Raw genomic sequence first — 18,238 nt, forward strand, 5'->3', positions numbered from 1 at the left:
TTCCATTATCACAATTACAACAATACACTTAGAGTGGATTCACAAGTCAACCAAATTCGACACTTAGTGCAATTTGACCCAAATGCACTACCAAGTACAAACCGCGCCCAAACTAACCAATAATCACTCACACAAGTGAGAATGGTCCTATTATGCCAATTAAACCCGAACTCAAGTGTCAAACACGTGTCATACCCATTTTGACACTTAACCCTAATTTTGACCCATAAAGGCCAAAATCTCATCCTTTACAAGTTTTGACACCAAAACACATTTAACTCGGTTCTATACTTCAACTTAATCCATTTTAAGTTTATAACCTCATTAAATCGCCAATCGGGTCATAATCACCACCAAACCCTAATTTGACCCAAAGTCAAAGTTAGTCAACCAAACAACCTCAAATGGGTTCCAATACTTCCATAATCGCTAACTAAAGTGATTAAACTAAATTTCAAGTTCTAAACATGGCCAATTTGTTCACCAACCCAAAATCCACCAACAATTTACAATAAACCCGATTACTAGCATCACTAAACCCATTTCATCACCTAAAAGGGTATTACAACAAATTAACTCAAAACCCTAACTTGAATATCAAATTAAATAGATGAAATTCGGAGTTTGAGCTTACCAATACTATCACCGCGTAGCCGAGAACGAAAGGAACAACTTTAAAACCCGAGACTTTGATCGATTCGAGCTTCTTCTTCCCCAAAACCTCAAATCTCTCTCTAGACTTCTCTCTCTCTCTAAGAATGGATGAGGAAGATGAATGGATGTGAAATGATCCAAAGTTGGATCTAAACCAACTGAAAATGCCCACAAATCCGGCCCCATGTGAAATTACCCAATTGCCCCTCATTAAAACAATTAAAATAAAGAGTGTTCTGTCAGCGCCTATTTGCGCGGCGCGCGGCCTCATTGCGCGGCGCGCAGAATGCCAGCATCAGATCCTTTTGCTTTTTAATTAAATATAACGAAACCTCATTCCCAAAATGTCATTAATACACAATTACGCGAGATAAATATTCGGGTCTTACAACTCTCCCCCACTTAAACTCGATCACGTCCTCGTGATCCTCATCACTTAATCAAAAGGACCTCACTCAACGGTACTCATCATAAGTCCCAAATCCGACTTCCCTAGGCAATTCTTCCCAACGAATCGCCTTCAACAACTAAATCGTCACCCGTGATTTATCCAAATCACCATCCGAGCACTTAAACCATGCTCATTCCCTAACATCGGGGAAACTCAACCAAATCTCGTATCGAGGTATAAATCCCTTAGCGTACTATTACCGAGTACAACGCTAAAGCGACCAAGTCTCAACTTGAAGTCAACAATCCGAACGTTGAAGATCGCACCACATGAATCCTTACGGGTTACACTTACCACTAAACATCCTTTGTAGCGTGCAATATAACAAATATGCCACTATCCTAACATCATAAGCAGCGGCTAAAACCAAAAGCGCCCAAAACGACTAAGGCAACGCTAAACCTAAGGTATACAAAATCGACTATTGTCACACTCGTAACAACATGTGAGCGAAATACGGCTATCACATCACTAATCACACAACATGGTCCTCACGATCCCACCATCGGCGTATAAACAACCGATAGTTCACTCAACACCGGATGAAGTCAGCGGACCCTGTCAACGGTCATGCTTCATCAATATATCACTACTCTCATGATGAAGTCAGTGGACCCCGAAGGTCATGCTCCACCAATATAACAATACCTCATGATGAAGTCAGCGGACTCCGAAAGTCATGCTTCACCACTATAACAAATCCTAACGGATACCACTAACCATCCACACTATCGAGCAAGAACCACCTATATCAAACATAGGCACAAAACAATATTTCTCTAGAAGAGAATCCGACACGCACATCCCTTAACCGAGGGATTTCACCTTGCTCGCCAAACACGCCCATTATCTCTCAACGAGATTTACCACGTTACCACCTCGGTGATAATTTAAATCCAAACCATAAGTACAACTTAACCGTAATTGTATTCTACCACAAATCGACCAAGACTAGGTCCCAACACAAGTTTTGGACCTACCAAAAACGTCATCCGAAATCTCACCCTAAGGTCTCCTCGTGCGGGAGTGTAACTTCCCTACTTGGAACTACGTTCCATAACCACGTCATGTACAACCGTACAATGCTACCAAAGGTAGACTTTACCAACAATTGGGTTCACACGACCCATTACCATACCCTGCTCCAAACCTTGAGCATACTAAGGATCTTAACCTATCCTTAAACACTTTGAACGAAAAGTGTACCACAGATTACACGAACTATACACTCGCAATTATCCAATTGCTTTAGTTTGTCGAATTTCAACCTAGTCACTCATGTACTTAAGGGTTTCTCCCGGTACCCTACGTACAATGTAACTACAACACAATCGGAGTCGACATCACGCTAGTAGGTATAAAAGAGGCACCTAATGTCGCGTCATAAAGACTCCATTACCAACACACATCGAGATTTTAAACACTCGATCTCAAAGGTTCCAATCACCCGACGAACCCCATGGTTCATCACTTCAACACATAAGCGAACACGCGCTTAACAATCGAACACCAAATCCATTTCCGTGGCTTGGTAGTAACATTTCCCAAATACTAAGGAATGCTTGGTTACACCAAGTCTTACGCCCTTCGTTCAACAACCAAACATGCAAATTACTATGCAATTAACAAGTCCGAACATATATGCCACGTAAATAAATATTCAAAGACATATTTATTAAAACGAAACATACCTCAACGTCTCCTTGCGGCATTCGCCGCCGCCAACTCGGGACAATCCGGCTTGCGATGTCCCTCTTTATGACAATAGTAGCACATTCCGTCATCACTTCTCGGCATTGTGCATTCCCACAACTTGTGACCCCTAACGCCACAATTGAAACACCTAGGCGCACGAGAATCCACCGCGCCCTTTACCACATTACTCGTACTCGCACTCGGACCCTTAGTCCTCTTACTCGGAGCACCATAAGAAATAACCCTTCTCTCACTTGAAGGTTCGGCCTTTTTCAATCGCGTATAAGACTCGAAACCTCTAGCCACCGCAAATAACTCCGCAAACGACTTCGCGTAACCCCGGCTAATTTTGCTTTTCAAGTCATCGCTCAAAGTTCGATAGAAATCCTCCATCAACAAACGATCGTTCCCCAAATATTCCGGGCAAAAACGAGCCTTCGACATAAAAGTCGTCTTTAAAGTATTCAAGTCCATAGAACCCTGTTGCAAATTTCGCAACTCACAACGCAATTCCGATAAATCGGCTGAAGTTCGGAACTCCTCGAAGAATTCCTCCTTAAATTCGTCCCACGATAACGTCATAAACGTTTCACCACCGACAAGATCAATCTTGCCATCAAACCAATCCTTCGCCCTACCCCGCAACAAACTAGTAGCGAGTCTCGTCTTTTTCTCGGGAGGGCATTCCATAGTACGAAAACACCCTTCGACATCCGAAACCCAAGTCGTACTCACCAAAGGATCCGGTTTCCCATCATACATCGGGGGTCTAGTCCTCATGAAGCTCTTAAGACAACGCTCCATTTCACCTCTATTTTGGAATTCGGAATACTTCCCATCCATTTCTTCTCGAAACGCTCTCATTTGCTCCGCAACGGCGGCCGTAACTCTAGCGTTAAATTCCGTGTCATTCGTCTCGGTCTCGTTTCGCGTCGTCATTCTAAAGAATGCAAAACGATTAGTCCACGCACGTATAAAACGACACGCACAACACCACCCCATCTTGCTAAACACTCGTCGTACATCACTTGTTAGACACGATTTGCACCCGTAATAAGGTCTGCAAGTTCTTATTACGCACACACGCCGCATCGACTTGTTAGTACAACGACCGCCTCGCTCGATGATATAAACAACCACAACCAAAATTCTACGCGGTACAAACACACGCGAGAATTACTATCACAACACAAGAGCATATTAATAATAGCCGCATTACTAATATAAACGTTAGTCAACCTATAAACAAGGCACTAACTAAACCCATTCCGACCCGTAATCCTACAAGTCCCGCAACAAATTAAGCACACACAAAAGTCTAAGTCTAGGCACCTATCTCAAGTCACCTAAATCCCTTAGACCATGCTCTGATACCACTTGTAACAACCCAAACCGTAACCGACCAAACACGACGAAATTTCAAACAAAAAAAAAAATTTTTGCTGGAAGACTGTTTGCGCGCCGCGCGCCCCAGCTTGCGCGCCGCGCAAAAGCTGGCTGTTGCCGGTTGCCTTTTATGCGAAAAAGATGAGCGACTTCCCGACACATTTAGCCAAAACGCTTTTAACCTTACATTAATATATGTAAAACTAGCACATAACTAAGGTTTGAGCGAGTTTTACAAAGTGGGGCCCACACGTGCCCAAATTACCCTTTAAGTATCAAAATACAAATTTTAGACCATAAGACTCTTAATACAAAACAAAGCCGAGCATGGCGATTGGGGATACACTACCCAATCCTAATAAATCCAAAAGCAAGCCTTCTACGCAAACTATGCAAGTCCTCTAATCCTCGCGCTTACCCGAGCCACCATCCGCATGCAATCTATAAAAAGAGTCAACAACGAGAGGGTAAGCTAACGCTTAGTGAATGATAATATACTACATACATATATATGCATAAAATGGACACGCCACATAAATAAACAAATACCGCATACCGGAGCGTCCAAGCCTAAAGGCAAGCTAATCTAAGTACACCGTACGATCACTAAGCAACAAGCTAATAATACCATCAATAAGGTAAGTTCACCAACGTCAATGTGAACAACGCCAATAACTACACCCGGAGGGTTAACTACATCACGACAATACAACATTAAACACGAATTAGCAATTCGACAATCATGCAACATATCGTGCATATACCAATAACCGCAAATCCACATTAGCTAGCAATACCAATAGCATATAGTTCATAATTAAATATGCCAATACATAATTCATACAACCATGGTTAACCAATTCGAACAAGGGAAACGGTACATACAAGACCGTTGGAGTTCATAACATCCGTTAGTGCTACTTAATCAACGCGTAGTCACTAATCCCCCGGGTGATGTCTTAAACAACGCGACTCACTCACCCTTTCCAATGTGGCGTCTTAAACAACGCGACGATTCCACATGCCATTCAATACGATGGGTGGTGTCTTAAACAACGCGACATCCACTCCAATACATTGTGGTGTCTTAAACAACGCGACATCCACTTCTTTACCATGTGGTGTCTTAAACAACGCGACAATGCCACATTCATACGACACAAATAAATACATTATATACACATACGCATAATTATTCCACTCACAACCACGTGTGATAACGTACACCCAAAATGTGTACTTTGCCAAAGGTAGTCAACCAAAACGCACAACCGTGCCAATTGGACCTATGCACAAGTCCATCAAATCCACCTACATGTGAAGTGAGCTCTATAGATGAGAATCACTTCACCCGATCCGCACCCATCCTACACATACATATGCATATAGGATATTAACACTCACCTTGAAGTCTTGAAGAAAGCTTCCAAGTAAACCGCAACTCGCCAATGGAAAATACCTATTCCATTATCACAATTACAACAATACACTTAGAGTGGATTCACAAGTCAACCAAATTCGACACTTAGTGCAATTTGACCCAAATGCACTACCAAGTACAAACCGCGCCCAAACTAACCAATAATCACTCACACAAGTGAGAATGGTCCTATTATGCCAATTAAACCCGAACTCAAGTGTCAAACACGTGTCATACCCATTTTGACACTTAACCCTAATTTTGACCCATAAAGGCCAAAATCTCATCCTTTACAAGTTTTGACACCAAAACACATTTAACTCGGTTCTATACTTCAACTTAATCCATTTTAAGTTTATAACCTCATTAAATCGCCAATCGGGTCATAATCACCACCAAACCCTAATTTGACCCAAAGTCAAAGTTAGTCAACCAAACAACCTCAAATGGGTTCCAATACTTCCATAATCGCTAACTAAAGTGATTAAACTAAATTTCAAGTTCTAAACATGGCCAATTTGTTCACCAACCCAAAATCCACCAACAATTTACAATAAACCCGATTACTAGCATCACTAAACCCATTTCATCACCTAAAAGGGTATTACAACAAATTAACTCAAAACCCTAACTTGAATATCAAATTAAATAGATGAAATTCGGAGTTTGAGCTTACCAATACTATCACCGCGTAGCCGAGAACGAAAGGAACAACTTTAAAACCCGAGACTTTGATCGATTCGAGCTTCTTCTTCCCCAAAACCTCAAATCTCTCTCTAGACTTCTCTCTCTCTCTAAGAATGGATGAGGAAGATGAATGGATGTGAAATGATCCAAAGTTGGATCTAAACCAACTGAAAATGCCCACAAATCCGGCCCCATGTGAAATTACCCAATTGCCCCTCATTAAAACAATTAAAATAAAGAGTGTTCTGTCAGCGCCTATTTGCGCGGCGCGCGGCCTCATTGCGCGGCGCGCAGAATGCCAGCATCAGATCCTTTTGCTTTTTAATTAAATATAACGAAACCTCATTCCCAAAATGTCATTAATACACAATTACGCGAGATAAATATTCGGGTCTTACATGATGTGGCGTTTGCTTTAATTGAAGTGTTTAACCCGGGTCCTATCGAAAAAATGGTCATAGGAAGCGTTGCAAATTCTAAAGTATGTAACTTGTGGGCTGAAGAAATCACATATGAGAAAGAAATTGAGATGATAGAAGATGATATTATTGTTGAATACAATTCGTTATTGCAACAAATGTTTAATGCTAGTGAGCATTTACACACTTCTCCCCAAAGTCCAGATTCCGGTGAGATGAAGTCGCTGGAACAGTTACCTGAAGAGGGAGAATTGCTTGAAACTGAGGATTTTTCGAAATTCAAAACTCCAAACAAAACTAAGGTTACCGTTGAAGTCCATAATTCTTTGGACACAGTTACCAAAGCTTTTCATTCTCAATTGAGTAAAAGTCATGGGGCATTGAGTGTGGCAGAGCATTTAAAAAAGAACTTGTTTCACTCTTTTGAAAAGGACCATTCACAAGACAAAAAGAAATCCAAAGGACAATTGCTTTCGGCTGTTGACTTAAACTTGCCCCAAGAAGGGCCTTTGGGTGTTGCAGAAGAAATCAAAAGGGCCCTGTTTAAATCTTTTGACAAGGATGCTTCATGTGACAAAAATAACTCCAAAGTACATGTACTTTCAGCCGATCACCTAAACAACTCCCAACAGTTACCTTTTATTTTCTCTGGAAAAGACTATCCTGCCCTCCACGTGTCTCCAAAAAACCATCCAATTACCTCTCACACCACTGCTAATACCTCACCAAAAATCACCTCCTTTATCAACCATGAAGTCTCTTTTTCATCTAAACTTAATGAATCCCTTGCTCCCACTTCAATTACAGAGGATAAGTGCATCAATAGCGCATGTGACAAAAATAACTCCAAAGTACATGTACTTTCAGCCGATCACCTAAACAACTCCCAACAGTTACCTTTTATTTTCTCTGGAAAAGACTATCCTGCCCTCCACGTGTCTCCAAAAAACCATCCAATTACCTCTCACACCACTGCTAATACCTCACCAAAAATCACCTCCTTTATCAACCATGAAGTCTCTTTTTCATCTAAACTTAATGAATCCCTTGCTCCCACTTCAATTACAGAGGATAAGTGCATCAATAGCGCATGCCGTGAATCTTGTGAACAAATCTGTTCTCGATGTATTCCCTCTTCCTGTGAAAAAGTTATTCTGCTTCAACCTAAAGTTGCCTCGAAGAATAGTGGTAAAGATAAAGGGTCTAAATGGATTGACGAAGTTCCTAATATATCAGATATCTTTGACACTACTAGTGAGATCAATCACGTTGTCGGTCAAGGTTCTTCTTTCAAAAACAATGTAAAAGGAAGTCAATCGTTCAGATAAAAAAAATTACTTACAAGGAAGAATTGTATAACTTTGGTATATTAATGGAAAATATGGCCGAAGATTATTCTCCAATCAAGGATTCGAAACCATGAGGGTCGCCATGATGATACACATGTCTGCAATCGTTAACACTAGGCTTGTTCCTTTCAATTCCCCTCTTTCTTGAGTCAACAATTATTCCTATTTTTTTTCTTTTGATAATCGACCTTTTATCTAATTCTTGGGTTTTGATCTTTCGTTCCGCCTCCTTATTCCCGTTTTCTTCTTTCAACTTCCTGTATTTTTTAATGTATGTCTTTCGTTGTTTCCTCGTCGATTGGATTACTTGGTTTTCAATTGTTCAATTACGTTCTTAGGGTTTTGGTATCCTCTAAAACGAGTAGCTTTTTACGCCTGGCATCAATCCGATTTCATGGTAACGAAGTCGTTTATTCTTGCTATTGTTGCAACATAATGTTAAGCCTTTTATTCAATTTGGGGATGATGACTACCAACTTCTCGTTTTCTGGTTCTTGCTTAAGAATTGTTTCAACTGGGCTTCTTTTATTTTCAAGTGGGCTCCCTTTTAAATGTCTGATCGTTTGTTGGGCTCCTAAGCCTGTTATGGTAGAGCTTCTTTCAAGAAGTCTCTTTTGATTCAATTGGGCTTCCTGAGGGCTTCTTATTATTTGAAGAATATATGGCATTCAATGTATGGCCTGTTGTCCTGTGGGTTTGATTCCGTGTGGGATCATAAGCCCACGCATAGTCGGGTCTAGTTTTTCAATTAGGTGTTTCGTTTATTTTTTTGTCGTTCTTTCAATTTTTTGTCTTTCTTTTAGGCTCAATAGCCTCACGCAATGTAATTTTGTCAATCTTCATCGTTCTGATGAAGTATTCTTAATAAATTTATATTTTTCGCCGGAAAAAAAAAAAAACAAATCAAATTTCAAAAGAAAACACATTTTGTTGTGTCTTATTACTATATATAGGCATACACAGTACGCATGTCATTCTTGGTACATTTAAATTAGATAAATAATGTATAGGCAACTTCTTTAATGCCATTTTAAGGCGATTTGTAATGTGTGTGTTCAATCTCATTGTGGTACCACCACCTCACCAGCACGTCAGCTGGGTAACATCTTCCGTGTCGTACCCATTAATATTTCGTGGCGTGCTCATCTCTAAGTTTGTAGAAAATTCGAGCGTGTTGATTGTTGTTTTTTCGATTTTTTTTCTATTTTTCCATCACTTTTTACACAACTTTCAATAGTATAAACATTACTCAACACTCTACTTCAACACTTACCTCACTACTCTATCTTTACCATTACATTTGCTACGTCGCCGTTATCTTTGAAAAAAAAACGCATCATATTGTCACGTTACCGCTACTACTTAATGGAATGGTCAAAATTGTATCTAGCAAAACAAATAATCTGGAGTTTAAGAGCACTAGGAGTCGTTCAGTTATAAATCTCAGTGTTAAATTTTACACTGAATTTAACATTGAGGTCAAAATAAGGAAAATCGTTCAGTGTTAAATCATCATTTAAATATTTTTTAACACTTTTAATTATATTATTTAGTTTAATTATATATTAAATATATAAAAACAAATGCAATACTAAATTTCATTAATAAAAAAATTACATTAATTAAAAAAAACAATACTTATAAAAATACATTACTTAATAAAAAAACACAATACTTAATCCGTCGTCGACATCTTACGATTACAAATGCAAGTTGTTTTCATATTACGAATGGGTTCGTAAACCCAATCATTTTCGGTTAGAGCAAAACCATTATCTTCAACAATTATATTGTGTAAAATAATGCACGTATTCATCATTTGTTTCATAACATTGATGCTATATGCCCTTGCTGGTTGTTGTAGTATATGCCAACTCCCTTGTAAAATACCAAAAGTCCTCTCAACAAAATAGTCAGTAATAAGACGTACATGTGCGGTTTCATGTTCACAGTCTATGTAACGATGTGTGTTTGAACTTTCCGCCTCATTTTCACTTTCTAACGCCTCGTTGTTTATTATATCGAGCACTTGTATCAAATACTCTTCGTTAGACGATGATGTTGAAGGCATTTTATGAAAGAAATAAGTTGATTTGGAGAATGGAAGTTAATTTGGAGAAGTTAATATGAAGAAATATTGTTGTTGTGAAAACGAGTATAAAATGTAGATGTAAATATAGAAGAAAAAATATTAATATTTAATGAATATATCCGTTGAATAACGGATATATTTCAAACAAACACACCGTTACCAGAGCAACGGTGGTGCCCGACGGTGGGCTTTAACGCCGATTTAACGGCGGGAGGGAGTGGGATTTTCCACCGTCCTCACCGTTAAATTTCAATAACGGTTAAAATTGTGTTCGACTCCCAGAGCTCTAATTGATATGATGTGGAACTTGATGTCCACTTGTACCTTGACATTTATATATTTTGCAGGAATATGTGGCCGTGCATGAAAGTGTTGTACCAAAACAAAATTGGGAAATGGTTCAATCATCGTTAGTTAAACCAAGTGAGAAATAGTCTCGCCAAAATATATTTTGATGTTGATTTATGTAATAATTAATTTTGCTAATTGCTTTCTCGTGATCCATAATTAGCTTAAAGGTATACCTTCATGTTTGTTCCGATGTCAACTATATTTCCAAAAAACTCTAGTGCAGATTATAAATTTATTGTTTTGTGTTATTATAAGCATATATAAAGTTTTACCTGATAAATTTTTGTCAAGTATACATGACGATGACTTGACGCATATGTGACATTTTATTATAATTTTGTTCATCATTTGGAATTTAAAAATAAAGTGTTTATTAAACATGCATTTTCTTAAATATAATTATCAAAATTTGTTAAAGTTATAATTTTTTCGTAAAGTTAAAAAATGCTAAAAATTGAATTTAACACTTTTTAATGAAAAATCACACAGATAGTCCATGTGGTTTGTATTATCTTCCACGTTTATTCACTCAATTTTTTGAGTATTTGCAAGGATAGTTATTGATGTTTGCAAATCTTGCACGTGTAGTCACTCAATTTAATAGACATTATTTTTTCGTTAAGTCCAATCACAAGATTTGCACATGATGAGTAAAATCGTCATTTTATCATTTCTTCTTCTTTAACATTCTTCATTTTCATATTCACTCTACCAAAAAGAATAAAAACCCTAATTCACTAGGAAAAAATGGTCTCACTAATTTCCAACACACAACTAATGAAAAAACAGTAAAGAAATACAGACACAAGAATTTAACGTGGAAACCCCAAAATCGAAGAAAACCATAGGCTCTCAAAAAGAGAAATTCACTATATCGCCAAATTGTTACAATAACATAGATAACTCTCTTCAACCAACTACACTCTCTAATGATACACTCTCTAATGATTTAACTAACAAAACTCTCAAACAATAGTAAGGCCACACGTAATGACTCGTGAGAGCCACCGCCACCTGCCCACCCGTGTGACCCCCACCACCACCAAATCGCCACAGGTCCCACCAGCCACCCCCACCCTTCTAAAGTTCGATTTGTGGGGCCCACGTCCTATTTAATTTTTTCCCTTTTTCTTTTCTTTTCTTTTTTGCAACGGCTAGTAGATTTTTTTTTTTTATTTACACTCTCAAATTTTTACACTTTCAAACCCATTTCACTCTCAATTTTTATTTTTCCAACCCATTTCACTCTCAAATTTTTATACACAAAAATGTTTACCCTAAACATTGTTACGTTCGAGATTCACGGCGGTGGTTTGTTTTCCGATGACTTGGACCGCTACGTCGGTGGGCGGGTCGATTATGTAGATGTGCAGGTCAGTAGGCTTCGAGTTGACGAAATGTTTGATTATTTAAGGCGAAACGCGCACTGCGATGAGATTTCGCAGTTTGCATACTGGAATTCCAAGAACAAGGTCTTCGAGTGGCTTCAGGATAACGATAAATGTGCGTGGCTACTCGGAACCGCAATAATCAAATCCACAAATGTCGTGTTGTATACCAAACATATTTGGGACGATCTTCCTCATGAAACCGATGGTAGTGCGGATGGTTAATAGATCGATTAATCGATATTTAATTTATGTACTAGTCTTTTTTTTATGTAATCGTGTGTTTTTTTTATGTACTCTTTTTTTTATTCGTAGTTTAATTTTAATGTAAGCGTATTTATCATCAATATACTAATTCACTTAAAAGTCATCCACATTATAACAGCAACCACCTACAACAATACCTTTTTTGTTTTTTTTTTTTTTGTTTTTTTTTTCCAGAGCCTTCAAAGCCTTTCTTCACCAAATTGCCGAAATCAAAAACCTAAAGCACCATCACCATCAAAACCCTGAATCACCATCATGCGATTGTTGATTGATTGATTGATTGGTTGTTGATCGAATGATGATGAGAAGAACCCCATCCACTTCCACCATCGTCGCTACTCACCAGCTTCGCCACTTCCACCATCGTCGTCACTCAGCACCGCCACCACCTCTTCCACCATCGTCGCACAAAGCCATACAGATAGGCGATGATATTACTTCAATCTCAGTCAAGATACCTTTTACAGATCTTAACAAACCGCGTTCAAAAGTGAGTACAGATTTATTTATCAATACTGTATCCGCGTTTTTTTGTTGTTGTTGTTGTTGTTGTTGTTTTTTAATACGTTTCATCGACGGTCCATGCCAGAATCTTCTGGCGGCTCTTCCATTGCCACCATCTCCCTCACCATCTCCTTAGTGTCCCCCTCGCCATCATCAGCGCCATTATTTGTTTGATGGATTCTGTTGTTTTAGGGTTGAACCAAATTGGATGTGAACCCTAATTTCTGGCTTCAATTGCACCAAATAAAATTAGGGTTTTCAAAAAGAAATTAGGGTTCATTCTTTCATGTCGTTCCTTGGTCGCTACATGTTTTATCTGGTATGTGTAGGTTGATTTCACTATCATTTTTTTTTCCCTTTAATATGTGGTTACACAATTTTTTTTTTTTCCAATTGTATGGGTCTGATGTTGTTAATGACGGTATTAGATGTTCGTCTATCTTGATACCCTGCTCATATATATGTCAAAATCTTAAAGCAAACTAATAATCGTTATCGTTGCTGGATTATAAATTAGCATTATTTGATTTACAACCAATAATTTAAATGGTGGCAGTTTGTTATTTAAAATGTAAACTTGCTAATACTTTGACTCTTGGATTGATTCAATTCATGTTTTTTGTATTTTGGTATATGCTTATGATTACGTTTCTTTTTATATTTTTCATAGCTTGAAGGTATTTGATTTAGTTATGTTTAATTTGTAACTTTATATTTTTTTCTTATTGGTATGAAAAATTCAGATGAGTCAATGTTGCTATTTTTATGTTGTTTTTTTTTTTATTGGGTTGTTTTGCTACTTGCTTATTTAGTGGTATATGGTTATATTAATTAATAATTAATGTTGTTTGTATGGTCTTTTTGTTGATATTTGCAGCATTCGCTGTTCCATTCGTTGACTACTCACGTGCTGCCTCCTTTATGCCGCCAACGACTGAAGGTATTTCATTTCATATTATGTGCTTTGGTGATTTCTCAGTGAATTGATACATTGTGTTGTTTGTTGTGGATTGTTGTTCTTTGTGATTGTTGCTTTTGGTGCTGGACAATGCTGATTTATATGGACAAACTGTTGTTTGTTTGATGAGTTAGTTTGTCGCATATGTATTTGAGTTTATTGATATGTTGTACTGTTGCTATTTAAACTTTTTATGTTGCAGGTTATAATCTTACCACATTGATGCTTAATTTTTTTCTGTTTCAGGTTTTAATCTTACATGTTGTTGTACAAAATTTCATAAGGATAAAAATTTTTATCTATGAAAACCTAATAATCTTGTGCATCATTATCTATAATGGAATATTGCTGGTGTTGTGCTTACGTTATATTTTATTCTTCTTTTCTTTAAGAGATAATCGGGATATTTATGACGGGGTCGGTTTGTCGCTAAATGGCCTTTATACAACAGATCATCCAACTGCTCTTCATAGGGTTCTTGCTTGAAATTCACTTTAAGGACATGCATTTTTTTTCCTTTATGTTTTCATTAGTTGAGATTCTGCTACTGTCAAGAGGAATGATAATGTTATACTGTTCGATGCTTGACAGGTTCATGATGATACAAGTTTATGGTGGTTCAATCAAATGCTTCTGTTTATCGTGTTTTTAAGTTCGATCTTTCACATTGAAAAAATAGGGTAGTTTCATTTCCCCCCCTTTTTTTGGTTATATTATGGACTGTTTAACTGTTTCCATGGGGTGCGGAATTACTATGACAATGCTTTTACTGAATGTATGTAATCAAGACTCAAGTTAGATAATTAGATTCATTACATTTTCTTTGTTTTAGTTTCTTTCTACTTCTGACAAGGGTTATTAACAATATGCAGTGGCAATGATGAAAAGTGAGATGCTACCTGCGAATAGAATTACGCCAACTACTAAAGCTACAAGAATGGTTCTCCTGCTACTTCAGAATAGGTTTGTATAACGTTTTTAACTTCTCTTCTTCATTTTCATTTATTGAACACTACTATGATTCCCGTTAAATTTGTCAAAATGAAGAAGTTGATATTATCTTAACTGATTATCGTGTTGATTCAAATAATCGTTTTCTACAATGTTTGTCGTTTTCAGTCTTCATGTGGTTAGTGTTAGAAGTATTTAAGTATTTACTATACTTAGTATTACCTAATAATTACCTTGGACACATTTAGAAAACAACCCCTAGGATTTATATGATTTTTAGACAAAATGAAATTAATGACCAATAAATATCTCACTGGTACAACACCTTGATTCTAAAGTGTGTAAAAATGTTAAGAAAGTTGTGGACTTGCAAAGAAATTTGAGGTCTGTCTATTTCGTTTGTAACAAGAAGTTAGTTTTTAGAATATGGTGCAACTATAGATTGAGAGTTATTTGCAAAAACGGAATGTTGCAACAAATTTATGTTGAAGATAATCTCCACACTTTCATTTGTGTTGTAGTAGTTGTTATTAAGAAAGAAGATAAAAAATGATGACGTTGATCATAGTGATAATGATGATGATATTATGATCATAATATATATACATATTCACGCGCAGTCACTTTCAAACCATATATCACAAGCTTCATTGTTGATAATGAATCTTTATTATTATTTAGTTTATTTATATATCCAAAAAATGGAAGGCTGAGCAGTAACAAAATCTGTGGCAGAAAGTGAAGAGATGGTTCAGGCATAATGGAGTTAGTCTATAATGAAATTTTTTTCAACAACTTTATTGATCATAAGTTTCAGGATCTCTATATCGAGTGTGATGGTCATCTTTTGGTGAAAGAGTTACATCCCCCCCCCCCCCCCCCCCCCCCCCCCCCCCCAAAAAAATAGCTCTTAGTTTACCTACTCAAAGAACTTCTACTAATTTTTATCAGATGCTCAGGTTTCTTTCTTTCTTTTTAAATCTTAAGTTAAATTAAATTTACTGATTATTGATATTTTATATATAATTGATCAACAACCTCTATTCCCTGCACCTGTAGTTGCGTTGTATGTTTGTATGCAGCTGACATTATCTCAGTTATAGGATTTGATCATTTCGTGAACCTTCTTGCAACTGGAGATCGTGGGGTCGTGTGGTTTTATATGAAAGGATTCACAGAACATATGTAAGTTTTAATTGAAGTTCCCAAATGATTCAAATCTGGAATCGGGTAATGGTCGGTTGAAGTCTTGGGAAGGTAGTAGACGAGACGAATGTTAAGAATGTAGTGACTGCAAATATATCAGGTTATGTTGTTTTGGCTTTGTTTATTTTGATCAAGCAGAGGATATATGGGCAGTTTTATCATTATAATTTAATATTTTGCCGAGAGTCTGTAAAAGAGGTTTTTTGGAAGAGGCGGCAATGAAGCATGCCATCGAACTGACTCAGTTGGGTCCCTCTTCCAGTTGGTTCTGATTCTTTGGAGGTTGGAATATTGCAGGTAAATATATTTGAACTAATATCAAGTATCTGCATATACCTAATATTTTGACGATCAGGGAATACATCAATTTGTGTACAAATTTGGGAAAATTAAGGCCTAACTTAGCTACTGGGAGTTGAATTTATAATAATACATCAATCCTTAAAAAGACAGGGAGGTTGAAAATTAAGGCCTAACTTAGTATCTGTATGTTTATTTGCATGTTATCTGTGCAGTATGTATTAGAAGCTACTGAGAAAATAAAAAAGACAGGGAGGTTGATGTTGAAGTCGACCTTTTTCATGCAAGCTCTGGTGTAAATATTCTGGACAGTATAACCTATAGTAGCCACTTTTTGAATGTAAATATGAAATTCTGCATTGGACAGTCGGTCAAAGTAGAATGGATATAACTATAACAGATACTTTTTGCATGTAAATATGAAATACTGCATTTATAAGACATTAGTACCAAACATGATCAGGTGTTGTAACTTTTGCAAAAGTTAACTGAGCCGCCGCAACGCGCGGTGCACCATTAACTAGTTTTTTATTAATTTATGTAATCGGTTTTTTTTATTATTTTTAATGTAATTCGTATTTTTGTTTTTTTGGTTATAAATGTTATTTATTTATATTAATATTTTAAGTTTTAAATAATAATAAAAAATGGGTAAAGTGGGGTGGTGAAGTTTATGATTGTGGGTGTTTACTGAAAGGAATGTAAAAGAAATGTTAAAGGGTTTGTGCTGATGTGGTAGGTAAAATGAGTGTGAAAGAAACTAACGATTGCATGTGGCCTAAGAAAGAAAGAAATAATCAAATATTTTAAGTGTATTCATTGGTGCAATTTGAAAATGAGACTTAGCCCTCAATTTAAATTAAAAGTTCCCCTCGAACTTCTTCCAGCTACCTATGTGGGACAATTTTATTTTACACCCAATGAGTTTATTCATTTCTGACATCCATCAACATTAGGACATACAACCATATCAATATTTTCATCAAAAGAAAAACTAACAAATCTTAACCTTTTTCATAGAAAAGGATAACCATACTTTCACATTTCAAAGATAACCGCCATAGATGCTTCCTCGACGACAACTTCAAGATCCTCATTTTCATGTCGCTGACATTATATACAACTCAATACAAGAAATAATAATGTGTCTATATCGAACATTGTCTAAACTGACAATCATTGTAATCACAGACAATCATAACTCTTAACAGAATTATCATACTCCACCATAAGGAGTATCACACTAAAAATATCTCATTCTAAGAATTTCACCTCGATACATGTTGAACAAACCAGCTGAAACTTTATGGTACAACTTCCACTTTATGGAAGTTCATCAGCTATCAACATCAATTTCAACCACACAACTTGCGTCAACGCCAAACCAATGCCCATGTGCAATTGTGGAACCGTTAACAAACATCTCTTTCCATGGTGACGTGGACACACCATAAGGATGATATGACTTTAGAAAGATCCATCATTCTCCATAACAATAGAGACATCATTAGCACATATGGAGCTATTTGCCGAATTAGCTCCACCTGGACAATTAACCCATATAAGTCCAGCCTTCCCACACCTCCAACATACCATATTGTTCCAGGAGTAATTCTTCCTCATATCTATACACACAAGTACCATACCTTCTTATGAAGAGACACCGTTACCTTCCAGTCTTTTCTCCTCAGATAGGAGCTTGCTAGTAACATCTTCAAACTTCAACATTTCTTTCTCGTACATCAAAATAGGTTTCCTGTGCTCATAGTAGGGATGAGATCGGTATCGGTACGGGTATTTTCGGTATAGTACTTAATGGAAATGAAATTTCTACCTTCTCTACCAATTAGAAGGATAGTGTCACTATAACACCTTCAAACCGGGCATAGTTGTAGGATTACTATTTTACCCTTAGTGTGCTTACGTGGCTTTATATGTGTTTTTATTTATTTAAATTATATTATTATTTGGTTATGTGGTTAAGTGAGCAGAGCTGCTCTCCTTTTCTCATTTCTTCCACTTTCCGGAATATTTACCAAACACTCTGTACTTCACCTCCTTCAACCTACCAAACCCTAAGTTATAAGATCTTGTTCTTGAGCTCGAATCGTTTATATCATTTTGTTCCTCGTGATTTACTAATTCTTTTAAAGTAAAAAT

The 18,238-nt window shown here is 37.0% G+C and overlaps 1 protein-coding gene across 3 annotated transcripts; it reads left to right on the forward strand.

Moving 5' to 3' along the window:
• Positions 1–12,344: 12,344 nt before the first annotated feature.
• Positions 12,345–15,718, forward strand: LOC139877412 (uncharacterized). 3 transcript variants are annotated; one of them, XR_011768570.1, is made up of 5 exons: positions 12,345–12,649; positions 13,541–13,603; positions 14,213–14,301; positions 14,494–14,584; positions 15,655–15,718. XR_011768570.1 is itself a non-coding variant. In XM_071864841.1 (4 exons), the coding sequence occupies exons 1-4, from the start codon at positions 12,455–12,457 to the stop codon at positions 14,510–14,512; spliced, it is 366 nt and encodes a 121-aa protein (XP_071720942.1). In that variant the 5' UTR covers positions 12,345–12,454; the 3' UTR covers positions 14,513–15,188. The 3 variants fall into 3 exon arrangements, 1 of the variants encoding a protein (XP_071720942.1); XR_011768571.1 differs by lacking the exon at positions 15,655–15,718 and having other exon boundaries at positions 14,213–14,396; positions 14,494–15,188; XM_071864841.1 differs by lacking the exon at positions 15,655–15,718 and having other exon boundaries at positions 14,494–15,188.
• Positions 15,719–18,238: the final 2,520 nt, after the last annotated feature.

The sequence above is a fragment of the Rutidosis leptorrhynchoides genome, chromosome 11, assembly GCF_046630445.1.
Source record: "Rutidosis leptorrhynchoides isolate AG116_Rl617_1_P2 chromosome 11, CSIRO_AGI_Rlap_v1, whole genome shotgun sequence".
Taxonomy (NCBI): domain Eukaryota; kingdom Viridiplantae; phylum Streptophyta; class Magnoliopsida; order Asterales; family Asteraceae; genus Rutidosis; species Rutidosis leptorrhynchoides.